This window comes from Phytophthora sojae (assembly GCF_000149755.1).
Source record: "Phytophthora sojae unplaced genomic scaffold PHYSOscaffold_14, whole genome shotgun sequence".
NCBI classification, from domain to species: domain Eukaryota; phylum Oomycota; class Peronosporomycetes; order Peronosporales; family Peronosporaceae; genus Phytophthora; species Phytophthora sojae.
In genome coordinates, this window is record NW_009258128.1 from 652,538 (window position 1) to 675,833 (window position 23,296).

Consider the following 23,296-nt stretch of genomic DNA (forward strand, 5'->3'; position numbering starts at 1 on the left):
TGGGCATCCACGCACAGCCCTCGCAGCGTCTTCCGGCCATCCAGTCGCTGGCTGTCGTCCACTTCCGTCCAGTGCTTGGCCGTTGGACGTGGCTACTGACTGTCCAGAGGCACAGGTTAGATGTACTCGCACCCCCAAGCCATGGCAAACACACTTACTTACACGTCATCGAGCAGGGGTAACATGGCGCTTGCTGCTACGTCTTCGGCTTGCCTTCCACGTTGGATCTTGCGAAATGAAGCATATTTCACACGAGCTTCCGGCCGCGTTGGACAACCTTGACAATTTTACAGTACGAATATCTTACCCCAAGTAGAAATTTTGCGGTAAGCTACTCAGTAGAGGAAATTTATCGTAAATGGCAAGGTTGCTCAAGCAACTTTAACAAAAAATATAAGGTTGCTCGAGCAACCTTCTGGGATTTTTTATGTTCCTATTAAGGTTGCGTTAATCACTTCGATAAACGGGCCCAGTGTGGTACCGCGGCCATACCGTCAAAATTCCAACTGTCCGACCAAGGAGTCCAACCAGTACCGGTACTGAAGCAAAACATTTTAGTGACATCTATTTCATTATAATGACATCTCAACTGAATCCCCTTCATTCATTCATTCAGCTTCGGAGCCGGACACAGCAGCGGGCAGCGGCAATACGGACGACTGCTCGGACGTGGAGAGGACCCCCGGGCCAGCAGGACCAAGAGCAAGACGGGCGTCGGCGGCAAGGAGGACAGCTGCATGGCCTCGGGCGAGGTGATGGCGCTCGAGGCCAGCAGTAGCAGCAGCTCGGGGGTGCTGCCGCGCGGGGCGGTGGAGGTGCAGAAGGTCGTGCGGGGCGGCGGGTGCCTGGACATCAGCGTGGCCTCGGGCGAGGTGATGGCGCTCGAGGCCAGCAGTGGTATCTTGAGAGTGGCCGACGGCGTTGTGGACAGCTGCTGTCAGTGTACGTACATGCTACCAGTTTCTCTTCTACCTGGTTTCAACTGCCCTGCTGCTATTTGATGGCGTAGCTGCGGTGCATATGTACGTACCCGCGATGGTGCCTTTTGGTGGAGGAGCAGCATTCGCTGCAGGCAGGTTCGAATCCGGTCATCGTCTTTACTTAATTGTGTTTTATATTGTTGTGCATCATGATGTAGGGTTTATAGGTTTGGTTGTAGTCGAATGAAGGTTGGAAGTGCGGCGGCAGGGGTTGGATCAACGATGGCACCATTGGTGACGCGCTCGTGGAAGTCAGCGATCAGGGCATCCAGTTTGCCGGTCTTGTGTAGCTTGCGCAGAGCCTTCAACGCGGTGCCGGCAGCGAGAGCCGAAGATCCGTTTGCTTTCAAGAAGGCGAGAGCGTTCGCTTGCGCATGCTGCCCCATGTTGAGCACCTCGTTCTTGAACGCAGAGGCGGCTACGTCTAGTGCGAAGCCATTCGGTAAGAACAGCATCATGTATCCTACGGCGTGTCTAAACTCGTACAGTGTTGTCTTTTTGACAGAGCGTGATGCGTATACACGAGGCTCGGCAGTGAGCCACTCGTACCACAGTGCCGACAACGACTGCGAACCTTTCTTCTTCGGGCGCACGGACTTGGTGGCCGGTGGCTGCACGGTGACAGGGCTCAGCCCGCCTGACGTTGAAGCTCCTTCAAGCGCGTTTGGTGCTGCTACGTCTGACTATGCTCGAAGCTGCTCCTCCACTGCTAACAGTCGTTCATCAAGCCGTTTGTTTTGCAGAATGAGGACATCGATCTGCTCCGACTGGCGCTTTAACAGCGCTACTACAGCTGCGGACTGGGCGTCATTGGCATGCGGCTCAACCTTGGGAGGGGGGGGTTGACGACACAGCACTCAATCTTGATGACGGTGTAGTTGATATCTTGATGGCGACACTCGTGATGCACTACCCCGACATGCTGATCCTGTCCGACCAGAACGACTTCATTCTCCGGATGCGAGAAGCCATGGAAGCTCGGGCCATAGGAGAGTCGGAGGTGCTGGCTTGGAGCGAAACAATCCGGCGTGCCTTCACCCCTCCGAGCGTGCTCGAGAAGACTAGGGCCTGTAGTTTACCTGCGTGCTCACGGATGGGGTCGTCGAGTGCACACAGCGAAGGAAGGCGGGCACCTTCCTTCGGCTTCCATCCGCTCAGAACGCGGGCAACGTTTTGGTCGGCTTGCGTGGTACCCAGCAAGTACCCAAAGGCTTTGTTGACACGGTCAAGTTGCCAGCCTCCCCGCTCGATAATCCAGTTCTCGGCCAGGCTTCCGTCGTTGGCGTGCATGGCCGCACCGCGCCGAAACGAGTGAGAGGTAAGTTCTGGGGTAAGTCGAACGTCCGTTGCTGCGGCAATATCTTTGACTCTGACTAACAACCGGTTCACATAGGCTTGGCACCAGGGACTTTACGCTTCCCCGACACCTGCTCGGCTTCAACCAGTGCTGTCGGGACATCATCAGCCTCAAGGAGCTCCACCAGGCTGAGCTCTTCAACGTCCTCCACGTTAGCGGCACTCCGTTTCGTATCCACAAACTGCGGGAACATGCGCTTGCACGGAGCCTTCTGCATTAAAAGTGCTGCAGCTATAGCGAATAAAGGGCATGTTAAAAAGTTTTCCGGGTCTTTGAACAGCGAAATTCCTTGGAGAAGAGCCGTTTTAAGTCTCTTGAAGCGAAGGAAGAGTACGCCACCTAATAATGCATAGTTTTTATCAGTAGAAACATAAAACAATGGCAATAATTATCCTTTCAAGACTTGCCAGGAAGAATTGAGAGCTGATGTTTCTCGCGCTGCTCGGCATCAGAGCTACGCCCGTACAGGTGCCACATCGTGACGACAACGGCAGCGTCGAAGTAGATGGTATCCGCCGAATCCGACGTATACAGCAGTCGAACTATAGTTTCTAGATCTTGTTTGGAACACGGTGGGGCCTTCTTTTCCAGCGCACCGTCCTCGCGGTTGCTGCAATACTTTCCAAGCCCAGACAGGATTTTTTGCAGCTGTGGTTTTACGATTGCTCCCTGTTGTGGATACTTATCCAGCAACCAGTTTTTCACGTTTCCGAAATACGCAAGACACGTATTTGTTGATAACACTTTGTCTGTCGATCTAGCTAGGGAGTATGCATACTTATCTAACATGATTTTCAGCACCTTACCGGTCTTGTCAGCGTCAATAAGCTTATGAGCGGCGTCGGTTGTTACGTTCTCACATTCGAGGAACGCGTTGAAGGAGTTGAGAGCCGTCGTTCTCGACTTCTTGCTGTTAGCTGGAGCAAGGGAAGCGATCGACATCGCTTTTGCGCTGTTGGTTCTTCTCTACTAATGAAACCACAAATACAGCTGCCTCGGTTGGAAACTTCACGATATTTTTAGAATATGTGTTTATATGAGAATTTGTATAGCATAAGAAATATTCTGTAAAAATTCCAACCAAATATGGTCGGATCGGTTGGAATGCTGGACAATTTCTGTAAGACCAATCATTGGATAAAAATATCGTAACCCGGCACTTTCATTGGTGGACTTCACAAGTAGGGGATGACATGGACAAGCCTTGGTTGGAATAGATTGGGTATTATACCATACCGGTGTAATGGGCAGACCACTTTAAAAGTGGCAATTGTCAATTTCGCCACTTTTTGCTTTAAAGTGGCACATTTTCGCGGCAGGAAGTGGAAAAAGTGGAATCCATACAAGTATAATTATTAACCGTCTGGCTAAGTACGAGCCTACAGGTGGCAGACACATTGCAGGTCAGTAGTAAGTACTTAACCCTATCTATGGATAACTTTTGTGTTAGACTGCGAGCTCGCTGTGCATCGGATCGCTGCCCCCGCTGCCACTTCCAAACCTCGTTTTACATCGATTAAAATACGCAAATGTATAGATTGACAACAGCGGCAACCGCATACCTGCATACGCGTGGCGGCATGGTGTCCCCCTTCGTGGCTGTACGGGAACCCCGTCTTGCTTCCTAGCTTCGTTTACCGCATAGGACACCTATGACGCCTTTGCGTCGATGAATCATACTGCTTGCGTTGATGAGCTATAACGTGCGATGCCTCAAGTGTATTTCGCTACGAATAGAAGCACAGTCGTGTTCGTCGACTCCAACAGCATTTTCGCAGTTTCCGCCATATATGGCATGCATCTGTACTGTGTCAGCGCCCTTTTGACAGCTATGTAAGTGCTATTGTACGTGGTATCGTTCAGAAGGGACTTGAATTCTGGTCATTCTTACCAAAATTTGCTCCACCTTTAAGGTTCGCCAGAAAGTGGAAAAGGTGGAAATTTTTCTGATTTTGCCACTTTTAAAGTGGTCTGGTAATGGGTTTTCTACCAGTTCAGCTTGCCCACGCATATAAACGGCCCAGTGCGGCACCGGGGTCACACCGGTTTCAGGACAATGTACCAGTTAGGCGTCAGGAGGGGTCACCTTTTGACTTGACGTACCACGGATATAATCCTATTTGGTCTGCGATAGCAGCACAACGTTGCTTCCTATCCCAGTATAATAAACTAACTACATGTAACCTGGCAATCGACTTATTATCAAATCTTCGATATCTTACATTGGCTTGTGGATACCACAGAACGAGCAAGGAGCAGCTACACTGTACCTGCGCTCTGTTGCGCATCATGGAATTTATCACATATTATGGGTAACAACAGCTCTCTAGCTTGGTGGACCTGGCATCACCACCACACAGACTGAAATTCTTGATCGACGCAGTGTCGGGACTACCCGTGAATTATTCCCGGTGTGAGAACGATTCACACTCGGCCCCATGAATATATCTCTTGCCAGGAACACAAACATTGTTAATAGCGACTTGTAGAACACATTCTCTAAATCATATGCTTCACTAAAAGGTTACCATACTAATATATAGATCTTTGTATGGTGCCTAATTCAAGATTTCCAAAGGGCCGATTTCAAGTCCAAATGGGCATTAGGCACAATATCCTAGTTTGTTGATGTCTGCCGATACCGGCTATGTGCTTAGGAGGCATGTTGCCTTGTGCACACGCTAACCACACCGATTGAGATTCAAATGTCCGTTTTAGATCATCCAAAATAGATTGCAGAGCAGGTATAACATGCATCGAGGGTCATGCAACAGCTCTAGTGTGCTCCAACGTCCGGTAGCTTGGTGGGCTTGCCGCGTTTTGATAAGTCGGTGAGTCCGCCATGTTATGGTAACTCGGTAGTCATATGGGAACTCGAATGCCATACGTTATCATATGTAACTAGGGCTTCGCGAAGGCTGGGATAGGATTGGTTAACTCACCTTTGATCGCCATTGATAAACTCAATCCGCACGCTCCACGGGAATCTCCTGCGCCTGCTTCGCAGCCGCAGAATCTGCCCGACAATGTATCGCCGCTATGGTCACGACGTACAACCGATTTCAGAGCAAAATCAATGACGAATCTAACTCGACGAATTTGCAAATGAACTGGAGCAGCCTCCATCATTCTTGAGAAGTCTAAAACACTCGGTCAATAGACATCACTTACTGTAAATTGACCTAAAGACGTTACCGGTTCATCACCGGTGTCGATTGGACGGGGGGACATCGCCCGAATTAATCCTGTTTGGACTGGGCTATCAGCACTTCGTCGCTTCCTATCCCAGTATAAAGTCTCGCAGATAGTGCCATTTTTGTTTCACCTTATTTGAGCCACAATTGAGCCACAAACTTTTGTGGCAGCAATGGCGCCGAATTTTTAATTTGCGTTTATTGTGTGCCTTTCACGTATTTTGGCGGGTGAGCTGTTAATTCAGGCAGAATTAGAGTCATAAAAGGGCGATCAACGCTTATTTAGTGCTAATTCTGCCTAAGGATTGTCAGCGCTTCCCCTAACATCCGCGATCAGCATTTGAGAGCCAATCGACGGAGATACGAGCAGGATGGCATGGATTGGCGGGTAGGAAACCGCCAATCGCTCTGTTTCCGCCTAACGCAGGCTGGATTAGCTTATTCCGCATTAACTCGGCCTCACCATCGCCGCTATTAAGTCGGCCACGAATAGGTGACCCGGAATTATTGTGGCTTTCATCCGTTTTGACAAATCGGGTGGTCCAAGATCCGCTATATCGGGCCCGATTTGCTGGAGGGCTCCGATTTAGCAGGAGGGGCTGAGGGAAGCAAACTATATCTGGCCCGATTTGCGTCTGGGGGCTGCGAGTTGCGAAGCAGGGGCCAGACATGCCGAATTTCGCCGGCAAAAGGGACCGCCGCGAAAACATGTCTGGGGCCCTCTCAGATCGGCGTGGCACGAGGCCGTAGATGATCACACAGGTGATTTAGCTGGCCATAGTGCTACGAAGTGGCTATATACAGTGTACTATTGTCCCCAATGCCTTGGAGTTCTAATGCGTCATGAGAGGTGAGGAGGTATGGCCAACTTGGAATGCCTCTGAGCCTTATGCTACTAACTCAGGTCAGATATATAATAGCTAAATTGGACTAACCGATCATGTGGGAGCTCCATTTTATATAAATCGGACTCCGAGATAACACTCAAATCGGGCGGCAAAATAGTTGAAACCCACAAAAACATGGGAATTAGCTAACTCGGGGCATAATTAAGGTCGATAAGGGATTAGAGTTATGCCATAATTATCACGGCAGAATAAGTGAAAGGCACAATTCGTCCACCTACGTAAAAGACAGCGAGTGAAAGTGTAGCTCTTCCCAAGCAGCTGCGACACGGCCTCAAATCAACCTGAGGGGCTTCTCAAACAAGAAGTGCACATGTATGAAGCGTTATGCTTGAATTGGGGCAGCGCTGCACACTGTATTTAGCAGTGGTGGCGACCGGGACTTGGTAATCAAAAGTATAAAGTCAGACTTCCAGCCCTGAAAGGAAAAAAAAAGGCAAGTGCGTGTCGCTACATGTATTCGACAAGAAGCGCACGACCACAGGGAAATTCTAGTCGAATTCCCGAGAAGTTAATCGTTGCGCCGTTCAAGGACCATAATTTTCGATCAGCGGTGCAGAAGTAGTATGTCAAAATGCCAGTTGTCCAATTATGCGCGTTTGAAGACGCACTCAAGTACACGTCGTAAGCTTCGATGAGGACATTGCTAGACCGTTATTGGCGTGAAGTATTATCAAACGTTTGGGGCCTGTATACTGCAGTCGTGATCTTCCAAGTCGGACATTTTCATTTTTACAAGTGGACTCGTACGTGTGTTATCGAGTTCACCTGACATAATGACACCAACGTTACGTGCATATCGGCTCTGTCAATGCAAATTGAATTGATTACTAATGGATATTGAGTCGACCGTCTAGCGTAAGGCAAGCCCCCTCAAACACAAGCGCCAAGTCCTCTGCGTTGCCTAGCAAGCGAAGCATGGGCGTCATCAAGTCTGACTCGCTGCTCACACTCAGAACCCGACCTTTCTCGTTGTCCCAGCCGAACACGGTAGCTCCACTCGCCTCGAATCGCTGACCCAGTAGCTTATCAGCTAGACCCCTCCCTCGCTCCAACTTCTCCAACTTTGGGAACGCATGGCGCAGCATCTTCTCGCACACAACCACTTTGCTCTTCGTCTTGGCGACAATGTAGCCTTCGGGTCCTTGCTCCACATTGGTAGCACGGACCTCGTAGCTCGGTTGCGACAGGGAAATAAACCTCCAGTACTCCAGCACCGCATCAAGTCCTCGTTCATCCCCCGCGATCACATCCGGGGCCATCACTCGCTGTAGAAACTCGCGGTGAGTGTGCGACTCGTGCAGCGTTTTGTATCCAGGAGCATTGCAACGCTCGGAGATGGGGATGTATGCCGTCATGGCGAAGCGGAACATCCGGAAGTAGTCGGCCACCACACTCCAGGGGGTAGCCTCAGCGATGATGCGTGGAGAGATGGTCTGGTGCTGGAACTCGAGCTTCTGCACTTCTTGACGCAACGCTTGGACTTGCTGCTCGAGGGTGTCGGCATGGTCCTTGAGCTTCTGTCGGTACCGGATTTGAGTCAGACGACGACGCTCTCGGTTCAGCTTTGCAGCGTCTTCTTCTTTGAGTTGTTGTTGTTGGAGTTTGGGAGCTTTAAGCTGTCTCGGTGGAGTGTCGGGTGCTGCAGGAGGAGCCGTCCTTTTGCCGGTATAACGAGGTATAGTCCCGTGGTCTGAAGTCGTCGGTGCTTGGATGACATCACGCGTCGCTGCATGTTCGTAGGGAGACGTGTATTGGAGATTTTGGTCGTAGAGGGCTGGAGCGCGGTCGAAGCGGCGGTGGGATGGCACTTCGCATCTCGTGGTGTCGATGACGTCGTCGCTGAGCCAGCGAGCGTTGGGAGGGTAGAGGGCGCTGCTCATTGGGGCTTGAAGAGTACTCGACAAGAAGACAAGTGGCTGAGTGACCGGTACAGTCGGAGCGAGAGTGAGCTCATAACGCGAAACGTGCTTACGCCAGATGATCAGATCCTATGATGGCAGATGACCGGCTATCTCACTATACATTACCTCTCCCACGCTGCACGCCTGCTGTCTTGTGCATACCGGTACCTGCAGCCGATGAAACCTCATCGATGGAGTGCTTACTTGTGGTGATGTCGGGTAGTCAAATCCGATGTACAGTCAGGCGTGCAATCACGAACGTCGTTATCGTGGAGGACTCCAATCTTGCTGCTGGGATGACTGCGCGATTGACGGTCGGTGAATACTCTTCGCAAGGTGGTGTGCACATGTACGACGAGTAAATACCAAAACACCGTCCGTTTTCGCTGCAAAACCAGCAAAACACCGTTTCGAGAGACCAGTCAGTGGGCGCCTTCCAAAACCCATATAAAACCGTTCGATCAGTTTAATCCGTAATTTATTTTAAATTACCGAAGCGTTTAATGCGCCCCAAAACGGTTGCTGGAATGCGACCTTCGGGTATAGTGGAGTTCAGTCACCTGTTTAATCACGTTGCTAGTTAAGAGTCGCATTAGAATTGTTTGATGAGACCACTTTTTGGTCTCATCAAACAATTTCCCGTGATTAAACTTTTATGCGCGACTTTTGGTGAGGGTTTTGCCACTGGACGCCTTCCAAAACCCTCACCAAAAGTGGTCGATCAACGGAGGTGAGCACATGGCCTCCTTCAAATCTGTACGGATAGTAGTTCTGTGGTGCAAATCTGAGGAATTACGGTGCTGAGAGAACACTTTAGGTGTTTTTGTTATGAACTACGGTGTAGACGGTACTCCCTCATGTACGACCGCTTCAAGTCGATCCGAAGTTTACTCTCACGGATGTGCGCCCGCGATGTCTCAAGTGCATGTATACTTACTACATACTGTACCCGAACGACAGAAGCGGCTGGAGGACCGCCAACCTTAAAGCGATGCAGACCATGAGCCGAAGCGTGTCGACGCTTAACATCCTGTGAGGCGAGAGTTCGAGAGCGAGCCTAAAAGACTACGTATAGGTTTTCAGGCATCTCGGAGAACTGGCGTCGGAGGCGGAGGCGTACGCTAGCGGTTCCGAAGAAAAGCTGAGCCGTGTGGTTAGTCCGTCCACCTGTGAAGGATAACCAGGCCCCAAGTTGGCATGAACACACACATCAATTATCAATGCCGTTATTGTCTACACATCTATTCGGCAAAACGGCAATTTGACGAGGCCAATTCAGCGCAAGCAAGCAGTATACTCTGCGTACAGAGTGCTCTTCAGGCTGTGAAAAGTACGATTGCCATGGAAAATTATCGATAACCTCTAACTTAAGTCTGTTGTTAGTCACTCCATAGTCTATCACGCATGATCCTAGTCTAAAGGTAGTTGAAGCCTCACGCGATCTCTCGAGATGAACGCAGTCTCAGTCCACCATTGAGCGTAACGCGAGCCCCGTAAGAAACCAGTGCCAGGTCTTCGAGGCTGCCAAGCAGGCGTCGCCAGATCTGATGAGTCTAGCACACTCAGCACGCGTCTCCCGCGGTCCCACTCGAAATAGCCGAGCCTGCAACATCAAATTCCTTGTCCGATAGCCTTCGCGGCCAGAGCCCCCATCAGACAGAGTCAGCTTTCGGAACGCGCTGGTCAGCATCGATTCGCCCACCACCATCCGTGTCCTGGTCGTAGCCACTGCAGTATATCCAGGGCCACGCTCACAGCCTTAGCGTCGGGCTTTACAAAAAGTCTCAAGCCGATGGGGCCAGCAACCGCCTGGCTAGTAGCCTTGAGTACTGCTGGTCGAAGATGAAAGCCACGTCGTCCAGGTCGCCTAGGAAGCGGATGATTGGCATCATCACGTCCGACTTGTGCTGTAGGCTCAGCATGCAGCTCTTCTCATTATCCCAATTGAACTGAATGGAGCCGTTGATCTCGAATGGCTGACCCAGAAGCTTCGCTGCCAGTCGCCTCCCTCTTTCGAACTTGTCCAGATTCGGGAATGTGTGCTGCAGCATGCTCTTGCACATGATGATGTTGATCTTGGTCGTGGCTATGATGGAGCTATCGGGCCCATTCTCCAGGCGAACCACCTTGATCTCGAAGTTCGGCTGCGAGATTGAGACGAGCCTCCAGTGCTCGAGCATCGCCTCCACCCCACGATCATCTTCAATAATGACGCCTGGAGCCATCGTCTTCCGCAGGAAGTCCCGGTGCTTATACGTTTCGTACACGCACGGAGAACTCAAAGCATTACACCGCTCCGACACTGGCGGACTTTTGCCAAATGCTGGCACTATTGCAATAATCTAGTCAAATTATGATTACCTTCGACAAATGCTGGCACTCGCCGACAAAATTATCAGAAACACCTTGAAAAAAACTGACAGTTTATGACAGCGTCGCTGCGCTGTCGTTAGGGGGCGACATTTCCGGTTCATTCACGTTCAACACGCTGCACTATCTAGCTCATGGACAAGTTGCTACGAAACGGAAAGCGCGTCGCTGGCCCGCCTGCTCCCGTTCAAGCTCCAAGGAAGGTCGGTCGGCCCAAGACGAACGCCCCTCGAACTTGCCGCTACTGTCCGCCGACAAATGGCAACATGCGTCCCAGCACGCGGCCAGTGACATCGGGCACTGGTTGGAACGCACCACTGAGAGAGTTCTTCGGAGCTCGTGGCCGTCACACTTTAGGTGCCGGGATCGGCTCGCTGCGCTCGCAAGGTGTTATTGTCAATTCCGTTGAAAATTTCCAAATCGGGCCGATTTCGAAAATCGACCAATACAAATTCAAGTACAGATCGAAACCGCTCCAAACAAGAATGCCATATGTAAATCGTACTTAATCGAGTTCCAGTAGACAATTCAAGTGGCCGGGGCGATTGGGAGCGATTTGGCTCGGTTCGGAAATTTTGAGTAGAACCCACAATATGTACCAGTGTATGTTTCGTACTGAAAGCTGTATAGTTTGGACCTTTCGCCAAAACAAATGCGTCCTTCTCCTCTCTGCAACAGCTTCGTGCTTCATGCACATGACTCATCCAGGGCTGACCAACTCTAGAGTGGAAGCGCGACATGTCCGATGCATTCGGATTGAAGTGCGCCAGTTTTGAAGAGCGAGACGTTCGCCCAGTTTGAAAAAAGATCGACGGGGGACACCATGAACGGGGACGACGGTGTGAACATGAGCCCAGGCAACGGAGACGCCACCGCCGGCACGAACGCTCCCCGTAGGGCCAGGCGCTGGCGTCACAGGGGCAACAGGGGCCGTGGCCGCGGCATCATGCGCGGTCGCTTCATCGCCCAAGCGGATCAGGAGGCACCCCGAGGTGCCCGACTCTTCCCAGGCGCACCGCTCTCGATCCACGAACGGCTGACGATCATCCACCACATTTACGACTATCGCACGTTGCACGGGGCCGACCCCCCTACACGTTAGTGGGCAACGAGTTCGGCCACCACCGCACGACGATTTCGGAGATATGGGAACGCCGAGATAGTATTGTGCCCCACCGCCCCGGCCCACGCCCTGCTCCAGTTGTCATTCCCCCTCGTGATGAGAACGACTCACTGATCAATGTCCTCTTTCACCCGCCAAGAAAGGACGACCTGTTGCAGACTACTAGTCCTGCAACCCAAGTGGAGAACAAGGAGGACGCCAGCCCCGCAGCTACTGCCGGCCCTGTAGGTCAGGAGGAGACGAAGGAGGTCGCCAGCTCCGAGACCGCGGCTGCCGCTACAGCGAGAGATCGGACCCCACTACGGACGACTCTGGTTCAGGGCGCCCAAGACGCCCAAAACACGCTGATTGTGGCGGTCTTTTCCTTTACGGAAGATATGTTGGGGCAGGCAATCCTCGGCGCGGCGGATAGAGGCGTGAAAATCAAGATCTACCTGGATCACGGACAAGCGTACAAGAGTCCGAAATGGCCCAGAAAATTCATCGAGAGCAACAAGATCGAGATAAACTACCGCCGAGCGAGGTCCGAGAAGATGCACATGAAATACCTCGTGGCAGACGGCAATGACGTATGCGTGGGCTCCGCAAACTTCTCCGCCGCTGCATTGGTCAAGTACAACGAGGAGGTCCTCCTGCATCTCCGCGGACGTCGAGCAGCTAGCTTCTTCGAGGAGGACTTTTCCTACAGATGGAAGACGTCCAAGTGTTTGCTGAAGAGCAAGCTCGCTAGACCTACGCTTTAAAGATATACTTTAAAAAAATCGTCCCCTTACAAATCTATATTTTGTCAAAAAGTACACACCATTATTGACATCCGCCTCGTCGAAAACCTCATTCGTCGGAAACTACGTTCAGCCATGAGCACCACGGACCCGGACGGCGATGTTGTCATGGGTCCCCCCGCTGCTCCCGACGGGTCCACTCGTCCACCTGCAGCCCATTCTGTGGATCCCGATCTGCTCTCCATCGTCGCGGCAGGAGAGCTACCATCGCTGCCTCCATCCGTCACTACAGCCGACGCGAGCGAGTCTCTGGACGACCTTCTGACGCCCTTCTTGCCCCTCCTCACGCGTCTCCAGACCTCGCGCCGCGCCTCTCATACGTCCCATTCGATCCCCAAGCCCACCGCCTTGGACGCCACGCTTCTGCGCGTCGAAAAGGCGTCGAAATGGCGTCAATACGCCCAAGTGTTCGCGGATCTGAGCCCGTCCCAGCTTCAAGGGTCAATAACTTCGCCCGCAGAGCCCGCCTTCCGCCGCTTCGAGCGCGGATCAGCAGCCGAGAGAGTGCAGATCGTGCTGTGTGAGTGGCTGCTCGCCGCGCCCGGAAGTCTGGACAGCAGCGAGCTCTTCGTGACCGAGATCTACCAGGAGGAAGTGGCCGCCATCCTGGCGCACGCGCTGACCAGCCCCAAGCTGCAGACTCAGCCGCGCGGTGCTCCGAGTCCTCTGGGCACGCAGGCGGTGGCACGCCGTGCCCTGGCGGTGCCTGTGGGCCCCACGCTGCTGTCCAGACTGGCGGTGAACGACCCGACGAACGTCGAGCAGCTTTTTGACGCTGTGGTGTCGGCCGTGGTGGATGCCACAGCGACGGACAACAAACCGATGGCCCAGCAGGAGCAAGAGGCGCTGGCGGCGTCCACGCCGCTGCTGGAGAACGCGCGTCAGGCCTGCGTGCAGCTGGCCAAGCTGACGCCGCTGTATGCGGCGAGACTGAGGGAGAAACTCAGCGCGCAGACCGCGTCGCTGCACTGCGCGGCAATGGCTCAGCTGCTGACGGAGTGCACGAGTCGGGAGGACGTCAGTGTGTTCCTGTATCAGTGGCTCAAGAGGGACGGCGCGCCCGGATCCGCGCTCAGGACGTATGTGCAGCTGGCGAGTCGAGAGGCGACGGGAGCGACCAGCGAGTTCCAACAGGATGCGGCGACCAACATGGCCAAGATTCGAGGAGTGCTGCTGGATGTACTGGGAACTGCGGACTCGAGTGTGACGCCCTATGAACTTACGGCTGCGCTGGGCGTGTGCGTCGGCCTTCAAGTGCTCGGCAGCTTCCCACTGACGGAGAGTGAACGCATCCGGCTGCTGCAGAGTCTCGACAAGCTCGCACAGAGGTCGTCCTCGTCGCGCGCGATCAGTTTGGCCTTCATTGTGGTGGTGCTCGTGTGGTACCCGCTCGCACCGGCGCTGAGCAAGACGCCAGGCCAGAGAGACGAGCACACCAAGACTGCGGTGGCTTTATCGCAGCAAGTACTGGCTGCGCTATTCCACGCGCGAGGTGCTAGGGCAGGACCGCTGTTCGTCGTCTCTGCTGTGCTGTTCTACACGAAGGCGCCAGCGCTCGTGCCTTTCCTCGCGTCCGTGATTGGCTTTGATGGTGATACGTGCAACGCTGCGTCGACGTCCGCTGCGGGATGTGGCATCCAGGTGCAGCAGGCGCTTCGGGCGGAATACCTTCACGTGTTCGGCGATGTGGTGCTCAAGCCGGTCCTGACGGAGAACTTGCTTGCGCGTGAGGTGCTGACGTTCCCTCCGGCGGCTCGAGTGTCGGCTTTAGATGCGGTGTCCTCGGGCCATGGCCAACACGAGTTCACGCTGCGTGGCTTGCACGGGCTGCTCTGTGAGAAGTCTTTCTTGCGCCACCATCACGCACACAAGCTGGAGAGCTGGCTGGCTACGCAGGTCGGAGAGCAAGCTGCCTTGCCGGTTCACCCGCTGCTCGTGAGTCTGCTGCTGGAATGGATCGAGAACTACGTCATGGCGTTCGAGTACCCCGTTGCACAAGCTCCACGTCGGCTGCAGTTGTCCATCGTCCCGCTTCGCAGCTCTACGCTGTCGAAGTGGCTTGCTGCGCCGTGCCTGTCTCGTTCATATGACCCCAAGAGAGGCCAGGATCATGAGTTGGTGTGGGCACGTGGAGTGCTGGGACTTACGTACGCGCTCCAGTTTAATCAGCGCCTTCGTCACGCCACGATGGTGGCGGGTAGCAAGCTGAGCAGTTTGGTTTCTACGTCGTCGGTGGTCTCGGGTGCGTCGATGTCGGCCGCTCTGGGGCCAGGCGCCGACATTTGTCTTCACTACGACCTGAGCGCCTTCCCGCTGAGGAACATCGTGACGCAAGCCCTCGCCCACGGCGACCAAGGCGGCGCCTTTGAGTACGTGGCGCCAACTCTACTGAAGCTCATGATGGAGGAGCACCCGCAGCTTTTCGATGCTGCTACAGCATCAGTACCGTCAGGAACGACGCTGAACTTGCTCCCGTTGGCAGCAAGCCCTCGTGACGAAGCGGAGCGTGACTTGGCCAGCAGCTGGTTCCGCCGACGTCGGAAACGCGGCGAGCTGCCGGACATCCGCGTCGTTCAGTCTCCTGCTTCCTGGACGGCTGTCCAGGCGTTGCTACTGGAGCTGCAGTCGGCACCTATTGAAGTTGTGATGCGCGAGCTGCCGGTGCTGGTCGATGGATTCCTTCCGTACGCAGTGCTGTCATCGCAAAAGTCGTCAGCATCGTGTCGACAAGTGGCTGCATTCTGCGCGCAGCTGGCAGCTCTGTATGAGACTCGCGCGCGTCGCGAACAAGGCGCGAGTATCTCGCTATTGATGCGGTTGGTCCACGCACTCTGCTTCCCGGACGCGCTTTGGCGTCAGCAACAAGTGCAGACAAACCAAGGGACGTTGCAGCTACTGACATACATGCAGGTGCTAGAGGAGCCATTCCGCCTTGTCGAAGACGCCCACGACGGCGTGTTCCGCCAGCCAGCCTTGCTGCGGGTGCTGCTCGGACTTGTGCGCGACGTGCGAACAGCGGCGAATGTCCACGTGACTAAGTGCGACCCGAGCTTGGTGCCTGTAGAGGGGATGTCTGCGGCTGCATCCACTACTGCCAGTGTGCAGCAGCACCAGCTCCTTCAGGACTGCTTACTGGTGCATGGCATTCTGAAGCGACTACAGCCGTTGAGCTCCGAGTCTAGCGACAACGAAGTGGCCGAGGAGAGTCGCGCTCTGCTCTGTACCATCGTCAACGAGCTGCTGACTGCAGACGCCGAGGTGTCTTCTCCATCGCCACCACGACTGCTACTTGCGATCCACACGCAGGGCTACGATGTCACTCTGGTGCCTACATTAGTCGCTCATGTGCCGGCGATGAAGCTGCTGTGGGACCACTGGATGGCGCCAACTTCGTCCAACTCGTCAGGTTCTTCGTCGTCTCGCTCGGCTACGCCTGGGACGAAGCCGTTGATGGAGTTCGTAGCTGAAGGCGCTGAGAAGGACCTCCCCAAGTGGCGCTTCCGACTGCGCGTGGTGCTCTCATTGTGTGCCGCGCATCTATCCGGCAGCAAGCAGAGCGCGGCGATGCAGCAGGCGCTGCGCGTAGTTTGGAACAAGCTGCGCAACGGCGTTGGAAGCTCGGGCGAGAACAGCGCTGGATACGTCAACCTGCTGGGCGAAGTGCTGCCCTGGATCGTGCACGCGTGCTCGCAGAACGCCGACCTGAGCGCGGAGCTGGTGCATTTCTTGTTGAAGCTGCAGAGACAGCTGCAGAGTGGCTCGGGTAGCAGCAAGAGGGACAGCAGTCGGAGGGCAGCAGCGGAGGCGACTGGGAAGCCCCAAGAGCAGCGACAGCTTCTGGAGCAGGTGCTGCGTGACACGTACGCGTCCTTGATTGAGCAGATCTAAGATGCAGGAGAAGGTGACCGATCAAGGCTTAACGGGGTCTGGAAATCGTAGGTGAGCTGCCCCCATCCGTACTAACACGTATCATTCTCGTTCAGAGTTGTGCAGAGTTGAGGTGCTAATTCTGCTGAGGTCTGAAACGCCTGTGAACTAACGAGCAGCAGGGGCTCTTGATGTCAAGTCGTCGAAGCGAGCGCTTCGTTGGACAGGTTTGCATTGAGGAGAGGGAAAGAGGCATGAACGGCAGTACAGGGCTGTCCCGCTCCGACAAGGTGTCGACGATTTCTGCAGCAGCTACTACAGCCTCGAGTTCCAGTTCGCGCGTGCATATTCCGGTGTCGCCGAATGCTTTGAGCCCGAGATCTGCTGAAGCTGTTGGCGATTCGAGCACACTTGGTAGCGGCAGTGGACTCGTGAGCTCTATCAAGGTGCGTGCGTGCACTATTCCCCCTGCGTCTGGAAAACATACTCACGCTGGTTTGGTATTGCGACAGAACTTTAAGCGCAAGAAGAACGCTCGAGAGCGGCTCCACCCTCTCGAGAGCGAGTCTCCGCGATATCCACGGCACCATCAACAGCAGCGACATCTTTCAGTTGCTCCATCATCGCCGTCCCGTTATCCCCATTCACCTCGCGCACCGAAAGGAGCTCACGGTCCTGAAGAGTCGGACGATGAAATGATCCAGCTGAAGCGGTTGAATGCTCACCTGGCATCGGGCGAGACGGTCGAAGAGTGGATCTGGTCGTACGAAGAGGAGCGAGGCAACTTTGCTTCGTTCGCTGTCTTCACTGAAGTCAAGCTGGATGAGGTGCAGGAGGGATACGTGGAGCAAGTCGGCCGCCCAAATGCCGTGGAAGCAGCGGCGTGCTGTGCGACGCTGCTGAAGATGCCGGGTATCGTCGGGTGCTACCGAACGCTGTTGGAGAAGATGTCGGCGGGGATCCAAGGCGCCATCTACCTTCCAGACGCCTCGTTGCCATCCATAGTCACCGACTCGACCTCGCCGGACGCGATGTCCGCGCTCGTGCAGAGCTTTTACGCTCGCACCCCGTACTTCGAGCGCGTTCGCGAGCTGGAGAAGACACTGCTGGCAAGTCGGAGTATCACGGATCCCAACGTGCTGCGTGCCGTCAGTGTGGATGACGTGGCTCGGATCTTCCAGTACGTTCCGTTCGCTCACGTCCAAGCGGGGATCGCAATGGTCTACGCCACCAACTCGGCCATGCTGGATCAGCTTGTGAACGCCCTGCAAGAGCAACAAGGTTTGCTGTTACTGAGACGGAAAGGCATGGGGATGGATGATCCAGACTACCCTGTACATGTTCCGCTGGCTACGAGTGCGCAGATCTGTCGCGCCATCACACACAACGCCGCAAGCTTCAGCTCGAGCGGGCGAGACATGATCCTCTGCGCTATCGTGGGGTTGGTAGACGCCGACTCGTTTCGAGACGTCTTTGAGCACTTCGACCTGCACGGGAAGATGTGCTTCCTGCATAACCTGACCTACACTGAAGGCATGGATCAGCTGGAGCTTGTCGTGGACGCGCTGCCCAATGCGGGCGAGTCGCTCTTCCGATTGTACCTCGCTACGTGCTCCGGCAGGGTCGGAGATCTACCGGACGAGAAGGCATTGGGAGGTGAGATAGTGCCGCGTGCTAGTCCCAAGGACGTGTTCTTCCTCAAGCTGCTGAGCGCCGACATGGAGTTCTTCTTCTTGAGCGACCTGGCCGCGTACTTGACCGAGGCGCAGTGGCTTCTACTCTCAAAGGAGTACGAGAAGAACGACAATGAGCGTAAGACTAGGAAGCAACGACGCGCCAGCATGAGCGGGTCGGACTTTAACATTGAGATCGAAGAAGACACGAACGACGGGCGGCCCATGTCACAGTCGTCTACAGCAGCGTCGATCGAGCGCTTCCAGATGATCATGCTGAACTACCTGCGCCACCACAGCTTGTCCAGCGCGCAGCTACTGCAGCTCATGTCTAGCACGTTCTTGCTGATGCTGGAGGAGAAGGAACTCAGCCAGCTTATTGACAAATGCTGGGCGCGTTTCCCTCTGGAAGGACAGTGGACCAAGGCTCTGGCTGTGGTGCAAGACTTGGGCAACGGGAGGACGCCTGCTTCACCGCTAGACGTCAACTCCGAATACGTCGCCGCTATCCGTCTCAAGATGCTGAAGACACTGTTCAAGATGTTGTCGCGAGAGGAGCGAGCTGCGTGGATTGACCGGCTCAATTTTAAATACCCGACGGATAGCTACAAGAAGAGGATCCAAGACCTGAAAGGCGCCGCCACAGCAGCCAAGAACGCTCCTCCCGATCTCAGTGACCCTGCGGTGCATATTTCCCGTATGAAGGCGGATCTGAAGGTGCGCTGGCTGGAGGCGATCATGGATTACGTGTTGAACGAGACGGAGGGCTCAGCGAGGCTGGCAGCGCTCAAGCAGGCTCTCCAGCCGTTTGCGAATGGTAAAATGCCGCCACCTCCACAACAACAGGGCAAAGTTACTCTCGCGTCTGCGGAAAAGTCCATCCAGCAGTTGCTTGGTCAGTTGAGCGCTGCGGATAGAGCAGCTCTGCTCGCGAAGCTTGCACCTCCATCGATTGATAAGGCTCAATCCGAGGTAGTCGACCGAGCGGCGTCGCCTGTTCAAGAGCTGGAACAATTCTCTCTTCAAGGAGTAGCTAGTCCAGAGATCCAGCAGGCGTTGAAGTCGCTGCTCGACCAGAAAAAGGAAGGAGAAGTGTTGGAGATCCTTCAAGATGCTCTTGATCCTCTCGACGAGAGCACGGCGGATAATGGTGAAGGTGGGAAGGCAGAAGGAACGCAAGGGCCGAACTTGTCGCGGAGACTAAAGCGCAGACTCACGGCTGTCACCGCTGTGTCCGAGCCGATGGAATGGCAGGAGTACGTCAAAGTCGGTTGTCTTGATGTTGGCTGTCAGACTACTTTCGAGAGTGAGAGTGAACCTGGCGATTTGTCCGGTGGAGCTTCATCAAACGGCGCTTCCTCCGCTCGTAAATCGTCTCGGGTGCCCGCGTCTCCCGTAAAAGCTGCACCATTGACTCTGACTGCGTTGCTTGGGAAGAACAGCGGTGGCAAGAACAAGAAGGACAGGTACCAGAAGATCAACAGCGTCGCGGTTCCTCGTGCAATTTCTGGGCTGATCACCTCGTGGCGCATGAACACGGACCAGCTCATCCAGTTCGCCAAAAAGTCGTTGGCGAATGTCCTCAAGATCATCGCGGACGCGTACAGCGAGATGCTGAGTGCAACAAAGCGTAAGAACCAGCAGCAGCGAGTGCCGTACGCTACACCACGAGGCAGCGGGCGGACGCTGTCGCTCTCTCAGATCGTGTACCAGTCTTTCCTTCACAGCTATGGACTACCAGGGATCGCGGACATGCATCTCCTAGCCTTCTCCTGTGCGATCGAGACCTACCGCGCCCAGCATCTGCGTGTGGAGCAGTTCGCTCAATTCTGCTTCGAAGAAGTGCCCAAGTCGGAGCTGACAAACTATCTGGAGTTTCTCGAGTGTATCGTGTCGGACGATCTGACAGGGACTATGATGGCCAGCCACCTCTCAGGACCAGTCACAATGCCGTCCTCTGCTAACGGAGGAGGAAGTATGCTGAATAACACTGGTAATTCACGTGGCATGGCGCAGAACACGCCTCCTGTCAACACGAAACGATCACGCTTCGGTGCTCGCCTCAACGTTCCCGACAAGGAGAACTGGACGATCTCAGTCGATCGAGCGCAGGAGATCGCGCAGCTCTGCTTCCGAGACATGCGAAAGGCGAACGTGGCCACGTTCTGCGATAATTTGGCAATGATCGCAGCTCAAGGCAACTCAACAGCAGTGCTATCATCTGCAGCTGCAGTACCAGCACCAGCAGAGCCGACGAGTGGGGACCAAGTGCTGAATGTTGATCATTTATTGCAGTTAGCGATCGCTGAGTGGCGACTGGAGCAGGTTCGACGCGAGCGCCACTTGCTGGACGCGTTCCGTGCTGGAGACGTGAACGGCGACGGGCAGTTGACGTCGGCTGAGTTCACGCAAATCGTGCTGTCTATCGACGCGTCTCGGGATCTCGGCGATATTCTACTGATGTACAGTGATACACTGCGACGCACGCAGTGCGACCAGCTCAACGCCGAAGTGTTTCTGCAGGTTGCGCGCGAGCATGAACTGGATCGCGTGGTGTGGCAAGGTGATGGAGATCTGTACGGTGTCGTGAACGAGGTGACAGACATGGAAGCCACGTGGGCTCACGTCCGAGGATTCTTCGTTGGAACACTGGAAGCTCTGGCTCGGGATCTCCCGCCTACGCACTTCTTGCGCATATGTGAAGGTGCTGGATGCGGCTGCTTGAAATGCCTCTTGGATGGATACATCGGCTTCCAGAAGATGAGACGCGAGTTTGCGCTCTCCCAGCAGCAGCAGAAGCTTTCAGGGGGCTTAGGTCGACGCAATTCGTACGTCGGAGTGTCGTCGCAGCTTGTGTGGGCGCGATTCTGGCATCTCATGCGTCAACTGCATGACGCCGCAGCGGAGAGCGACGGCATTGTGACCCCGTGGGAAGGCATCAAGTACGTCCGAGATCAGCCGGTGCTGGCACTAGCTCCGAGGTCCAACACCCGCCGACGGGACTCGCTGCCGAACTTCCTCTTCCCAGACACCGCGCGCATCACGGCCAAGATGAGTGCGGCTCATAACCCGGAAGCTTTCGACGCTCCGACGATCCACGCCCAGTTCGCGTATTTGCTCACCCATGTCACCGTCAAAGCACCAGAGCCGACTACGCGCCAAGCGTAGTAAGACCGCTGCGGGATCTTCACAGCTTCTATCCGTTCTGCTAGAGTTACGGGACAGTTGGAGAGGGACACCAAAAGTAACTTTGCTGAACGATTTGCGGTGACCAAACGACATCTTTAGAAAGTAGAAGGAAACTGTGTTGTACTGTTCTTTTGCTTGTTCTTCACATGAAAACAGTAGAATGCTGCATCTGAAAAAGCGCTAATTTCACGAACGCGATTGTGGGACACTGCTGCCTCTAGTGGTGCACTACACTTACACTGGACACCTGTCATACTCAATCTCGATTTTTTTCTCTAAATATCAAAGCTGCACAGGTACTGTATGTCGAAGGTTCGTGGTATATGCCAGGATTTAAAGAAGGTTGCTTGTTGAGGTACCTTCTGAATAAGCTCATACAAAAACAAATCTAAAACTACTAAAGTTGCCAAATCAGAGGCCGCATACCTTGAAGTACCGGGTCGCACGAAGCGATGGAGCTCTTAACTGCTAGTTGTGGCATCCTCTGTGGATCCTCTATACCTTTTACCGGTCCTCCAGCGGTGATAATCAAACATATGTTTGTAAAATACTAAATCCAAGTTTATTTGGGGGCTTCCACATGCAGCAACCTACCGATAATGCAATTTTTGGTTCTAGGCCACACAATTAACCCTTTAGCTACGAGCTCTGCAGTAGAGGTCGCCTCTGACATGTACCACTAACAAACCTCTATTTGTCTATTTTGGCTTCAGAGTGATTTGGCACTCGTGATCTCAAGATGCCCCCCCGACACCAGCGACGCGTTGTGCGGGTTCTGCGGGCGGTCGCCATGCGCGTGGGACGCGCACGAAGCTGTGATGAAGGAGCGAGCAGCCCGTATGCATCCCCGACTCACTCGTGGAGACCTGCAGCGGTCTATTCGCACGGCCCTCGGTCGTGTCTTTATGTATCTTGAAACAGGGAGGATGCACGGCCAATTGCCTGCTTGTGTGAGCAAAAAGCTTTTGCAGCTTTGGCCAGACAGCTCTGAAAGCTCAGACAAGGTAGAATATGTATTCGGTGTGGTGTTATTCCTACTGCGGTAGCTTCAGCTCACTAATGGGTGTAATCGTTCTGTTGCTACGCTTTCTCGTGAATGCGACAGGATCACCCGTCGGCGCGCGCGCAATAGCTTCTAAAGCGTCCTGCAGCTGTGGTGCATTGGTGTGGTCGAAAGACACCCTCGTAATGAAAGGCGCTGAAACATTCGACATGAAAGCCGCGTTCGCACTTGGTGCACCCGTATTTTGCTTTTTTTGCCATCCCCCGCAGGCTACACAAGTAGCACGTCAGCTTTCCATTACTGTGCTCTGTCGAATTTGGAGTGATGATATGGAGTGAATCCACGCTGCCAACGGCTTCGTCCAGTGTGTCAGCCTTTCGTTTTTGCTGTCGCCGATCTCGCTGTTGCTTCAGGTTTTTTTCATTGCGCGTCGGTGTGTCCGCAATTTCGCGTTTGAACTCTCGAGGTGTCACGCGGGCTGATGTTGATCCGCTAATGACGCGCTGCAGTGCGTACGCGTTGATGATTGAGATGTCCAGCAACCATGTGAAGACAGACATGTGCAAGCGCTTCTCGCGGCGCCGGGTAGGATTCGTGCTCCTTAGCTGGTCCAGTCGATCAACAGCGTTCATGCACTTATTGTAGGCCGCTATTAGCGCCGGCGCCACGAGAGCTTTGCGATGTCCCCCGTCCAGCGCATGAGTGGTACAGTGCCATGGCAACAGTATACTGCTTCAGGTGAGGTTGAAGGTAGCGTGCTAGCCGACATTGTAGCCTTCAAATCGTTCGTGTAAAACACGACAACCTTTCTGTCCTTGAAGACTATATAACCGGCATGCTCGGCGTACGTGAGCGTCGGCATATATTCTGTACGCAAGTGCTTCGGGCGCTTCTTCTGTTTCTTGTCATGAGCAGCGGCATTTTTTTTGTAGTTTTCCTCGGGGTCCAC

The 23,296-nt window shown here is 54.2% G+C and overlaps 9 protein-coding genes across 9 annotated transcripts; 4 read left to right on the forward strand and 5 right to left on the reverse strand.

Moving 5' to 3' along the window:
- Positions 1 to 604: 604 nt before the first annotated feature.
- On the reverse strand, positions 605 to 934 carry PHYSODRAFT_246637 (hypothetical protein; the record flags this gene model as incomplete). The annotated part of the gene is made up of 1 exon (XM_009539868.1): positions 605 to 934. A coding segment is annotated over one exon (330 nt), but the record flags the coding sequence as incomplete, so codon positions are not given.
- Positions 935 to 1,141: 207 nt separating this feature from the next.
- On the reverse strand, positions 1,142 to 1,564 carry PHYSODRAFT_532321 (hypothetical protein; the record flags this gene model as incomplete). Its single annotated transcript, XM_009539869.1, has 1 exon — positions 1,142 to 1,564. A coding segment is annotated over one exon (423 nt), but the record flags the coding sequence as incomplete, so codon positions are not given.
- Positions 1,565 to 2,733: 1,169 nt separating this feature from the next.
- Positions 2,734 to 3,279, reverse strand: PHYSODRAFT_531731 (hypothetical protein; the record flags this gene model as incomplete). Its single annotated transcript, XM_009539870.1, has 1 exon — positions 2,734 to 3,279. One exon carries the CDS (start codon positions 3,277 to 3,279, stop codon positions 2,734 to 2,736), a length of 546 nt encoding a protein of 181 aa, XP_009538165.1.
- Positions 3,280 to 7,278: 3,999 nt separating this feature from the next.
- On the reverse strand, positions 7,279 to 7,995 carry PHYSODRAFT_437305 (hypothetical protein; the record flags this gene model as incomplete). The annotated part of the gene is made up of 1 exon (XM_009539871.1): positions 7,279 to 7,995. A coding segment is annotated over one exon (717 nt), but the record flags the coding sequence as incomplete, so codon positions are not given.
- A 2,129-nt stretch (positions 7,996 to 10,124) lies between these two features.
- Positions 10,125 to 10,565, reverse strand: PHYSODRAFT_307262 (hypothetical protein; the record flags this gene model as incomplete). The annotated part of the gene is made up of 1 exon (XM_009539872.1): positions 10,125 to 10,565. The coding sequence occupies one exon, from the start codon at positions 10,563 to 10,565 to the stop codon at positions 10,125 to 10,127; it is 441 nt and encodes a 146-aa protein (XP_009538167.1).
- Positions 10,566 to 11,533: 968 nt separating this feature from the next.
- On the forward strand, positions 11,534 to 12,576 carry PHYSODRAFT_307263 (phospholipase D-like protein; the record flags this gene model as incomplete). The annotated part of the gene is made up of 2 exons (XM_009539873.1): positions 11,534 to 11,807; positions 11,912 to 12,576. The coding sequence occupies 2 exons, from the start codon at positions 11,534 to 11,536 to the stop codon at positions 12,574 to 12,576; spliced, it is 939 nt and encodes a 312-aa protein (XP_009538168.1).
- A 114-nt stretch (positions 12,577 to 12,690) lies between these two features.
- PHYSODRAFT_341547 (hypothetical protein) lies at positions 12,691 to 16,503 on the forward strand (the record flags this gene model as incomplete). The annotated part of the gene is made up of 1 exon (XM_009539874.1): positions 12,691 to 16,503. One exon carries the CDS (start codon positions 12,691 to 12,693, stop codon positions 16,501 to 16,503), a length of 3,813 nt encoding a protein of 1,270 aa, XP_009538169.1.
- A 233-nt stretch (positions 16,504 to 16,736) lies between these two features.
- Positions 16,737 to 21,323, forward strand: PHYSODRAFT_531619 (hypothetical protein; the record flags this gene model as incomplete). The annotated part of the gene is made up of 5 exons (XM_009539875.1): positions 16,737 to 16,774; positions 16,856 to 16,913; positions 16,995 to 18,294; positions 18,403 to 19,191; positions 19,336 to 21,323. 5 exons carry the CDS (start codon positions 16,737 to 16,739, stop codon positions 21,321 to 21,323), a joined length of 4,173 nt encoding a protein of 1,390 aa, XP_009538170.1.
- A 769-nt stretch (positions 21,324 to 22,092) lies between these two features.
- Positions 22,093 to 22,554, forward strand: PHYSODRAFT_289118 (hypothetical protein). Its single transcript, XM_009539876.1, has 2 exons — positions 22,093 to 22,348; positions 22,450 to 22,554. The coding sequence occupies exons 1-2, from the start codon at positions 22,163 to 22,165 to the stop codon at positions 22,474 to 22,476; spliced, it is 213 nt and encodes a 70-aa protein (XP_009538171.1). The 5' UTR covers positions 22,093 to 22,162; the 3' UTR covers positions 22,477 to 22,554.
- The last annotated feature ends 742 nt before the right edge of the window (positions 22,555 to 23,296 follow it).

Coding starts and splice junctions, on each gene's coding strand:
- PHYSODRAFT_289118 (XM_009539876.1), top strand. CDS start 22,163: ATGAAGGAGCGAGCAGCCCGTATGCATCCCCGACTCACTCGTGGAGAC. Junction 22,349..22,449: donor GCTCTGAAAGCTCAGACAAG/GTAGAATATGTA, acceptor TGAATGCGACAG/GATCACCCGTCGGCGCGCGC.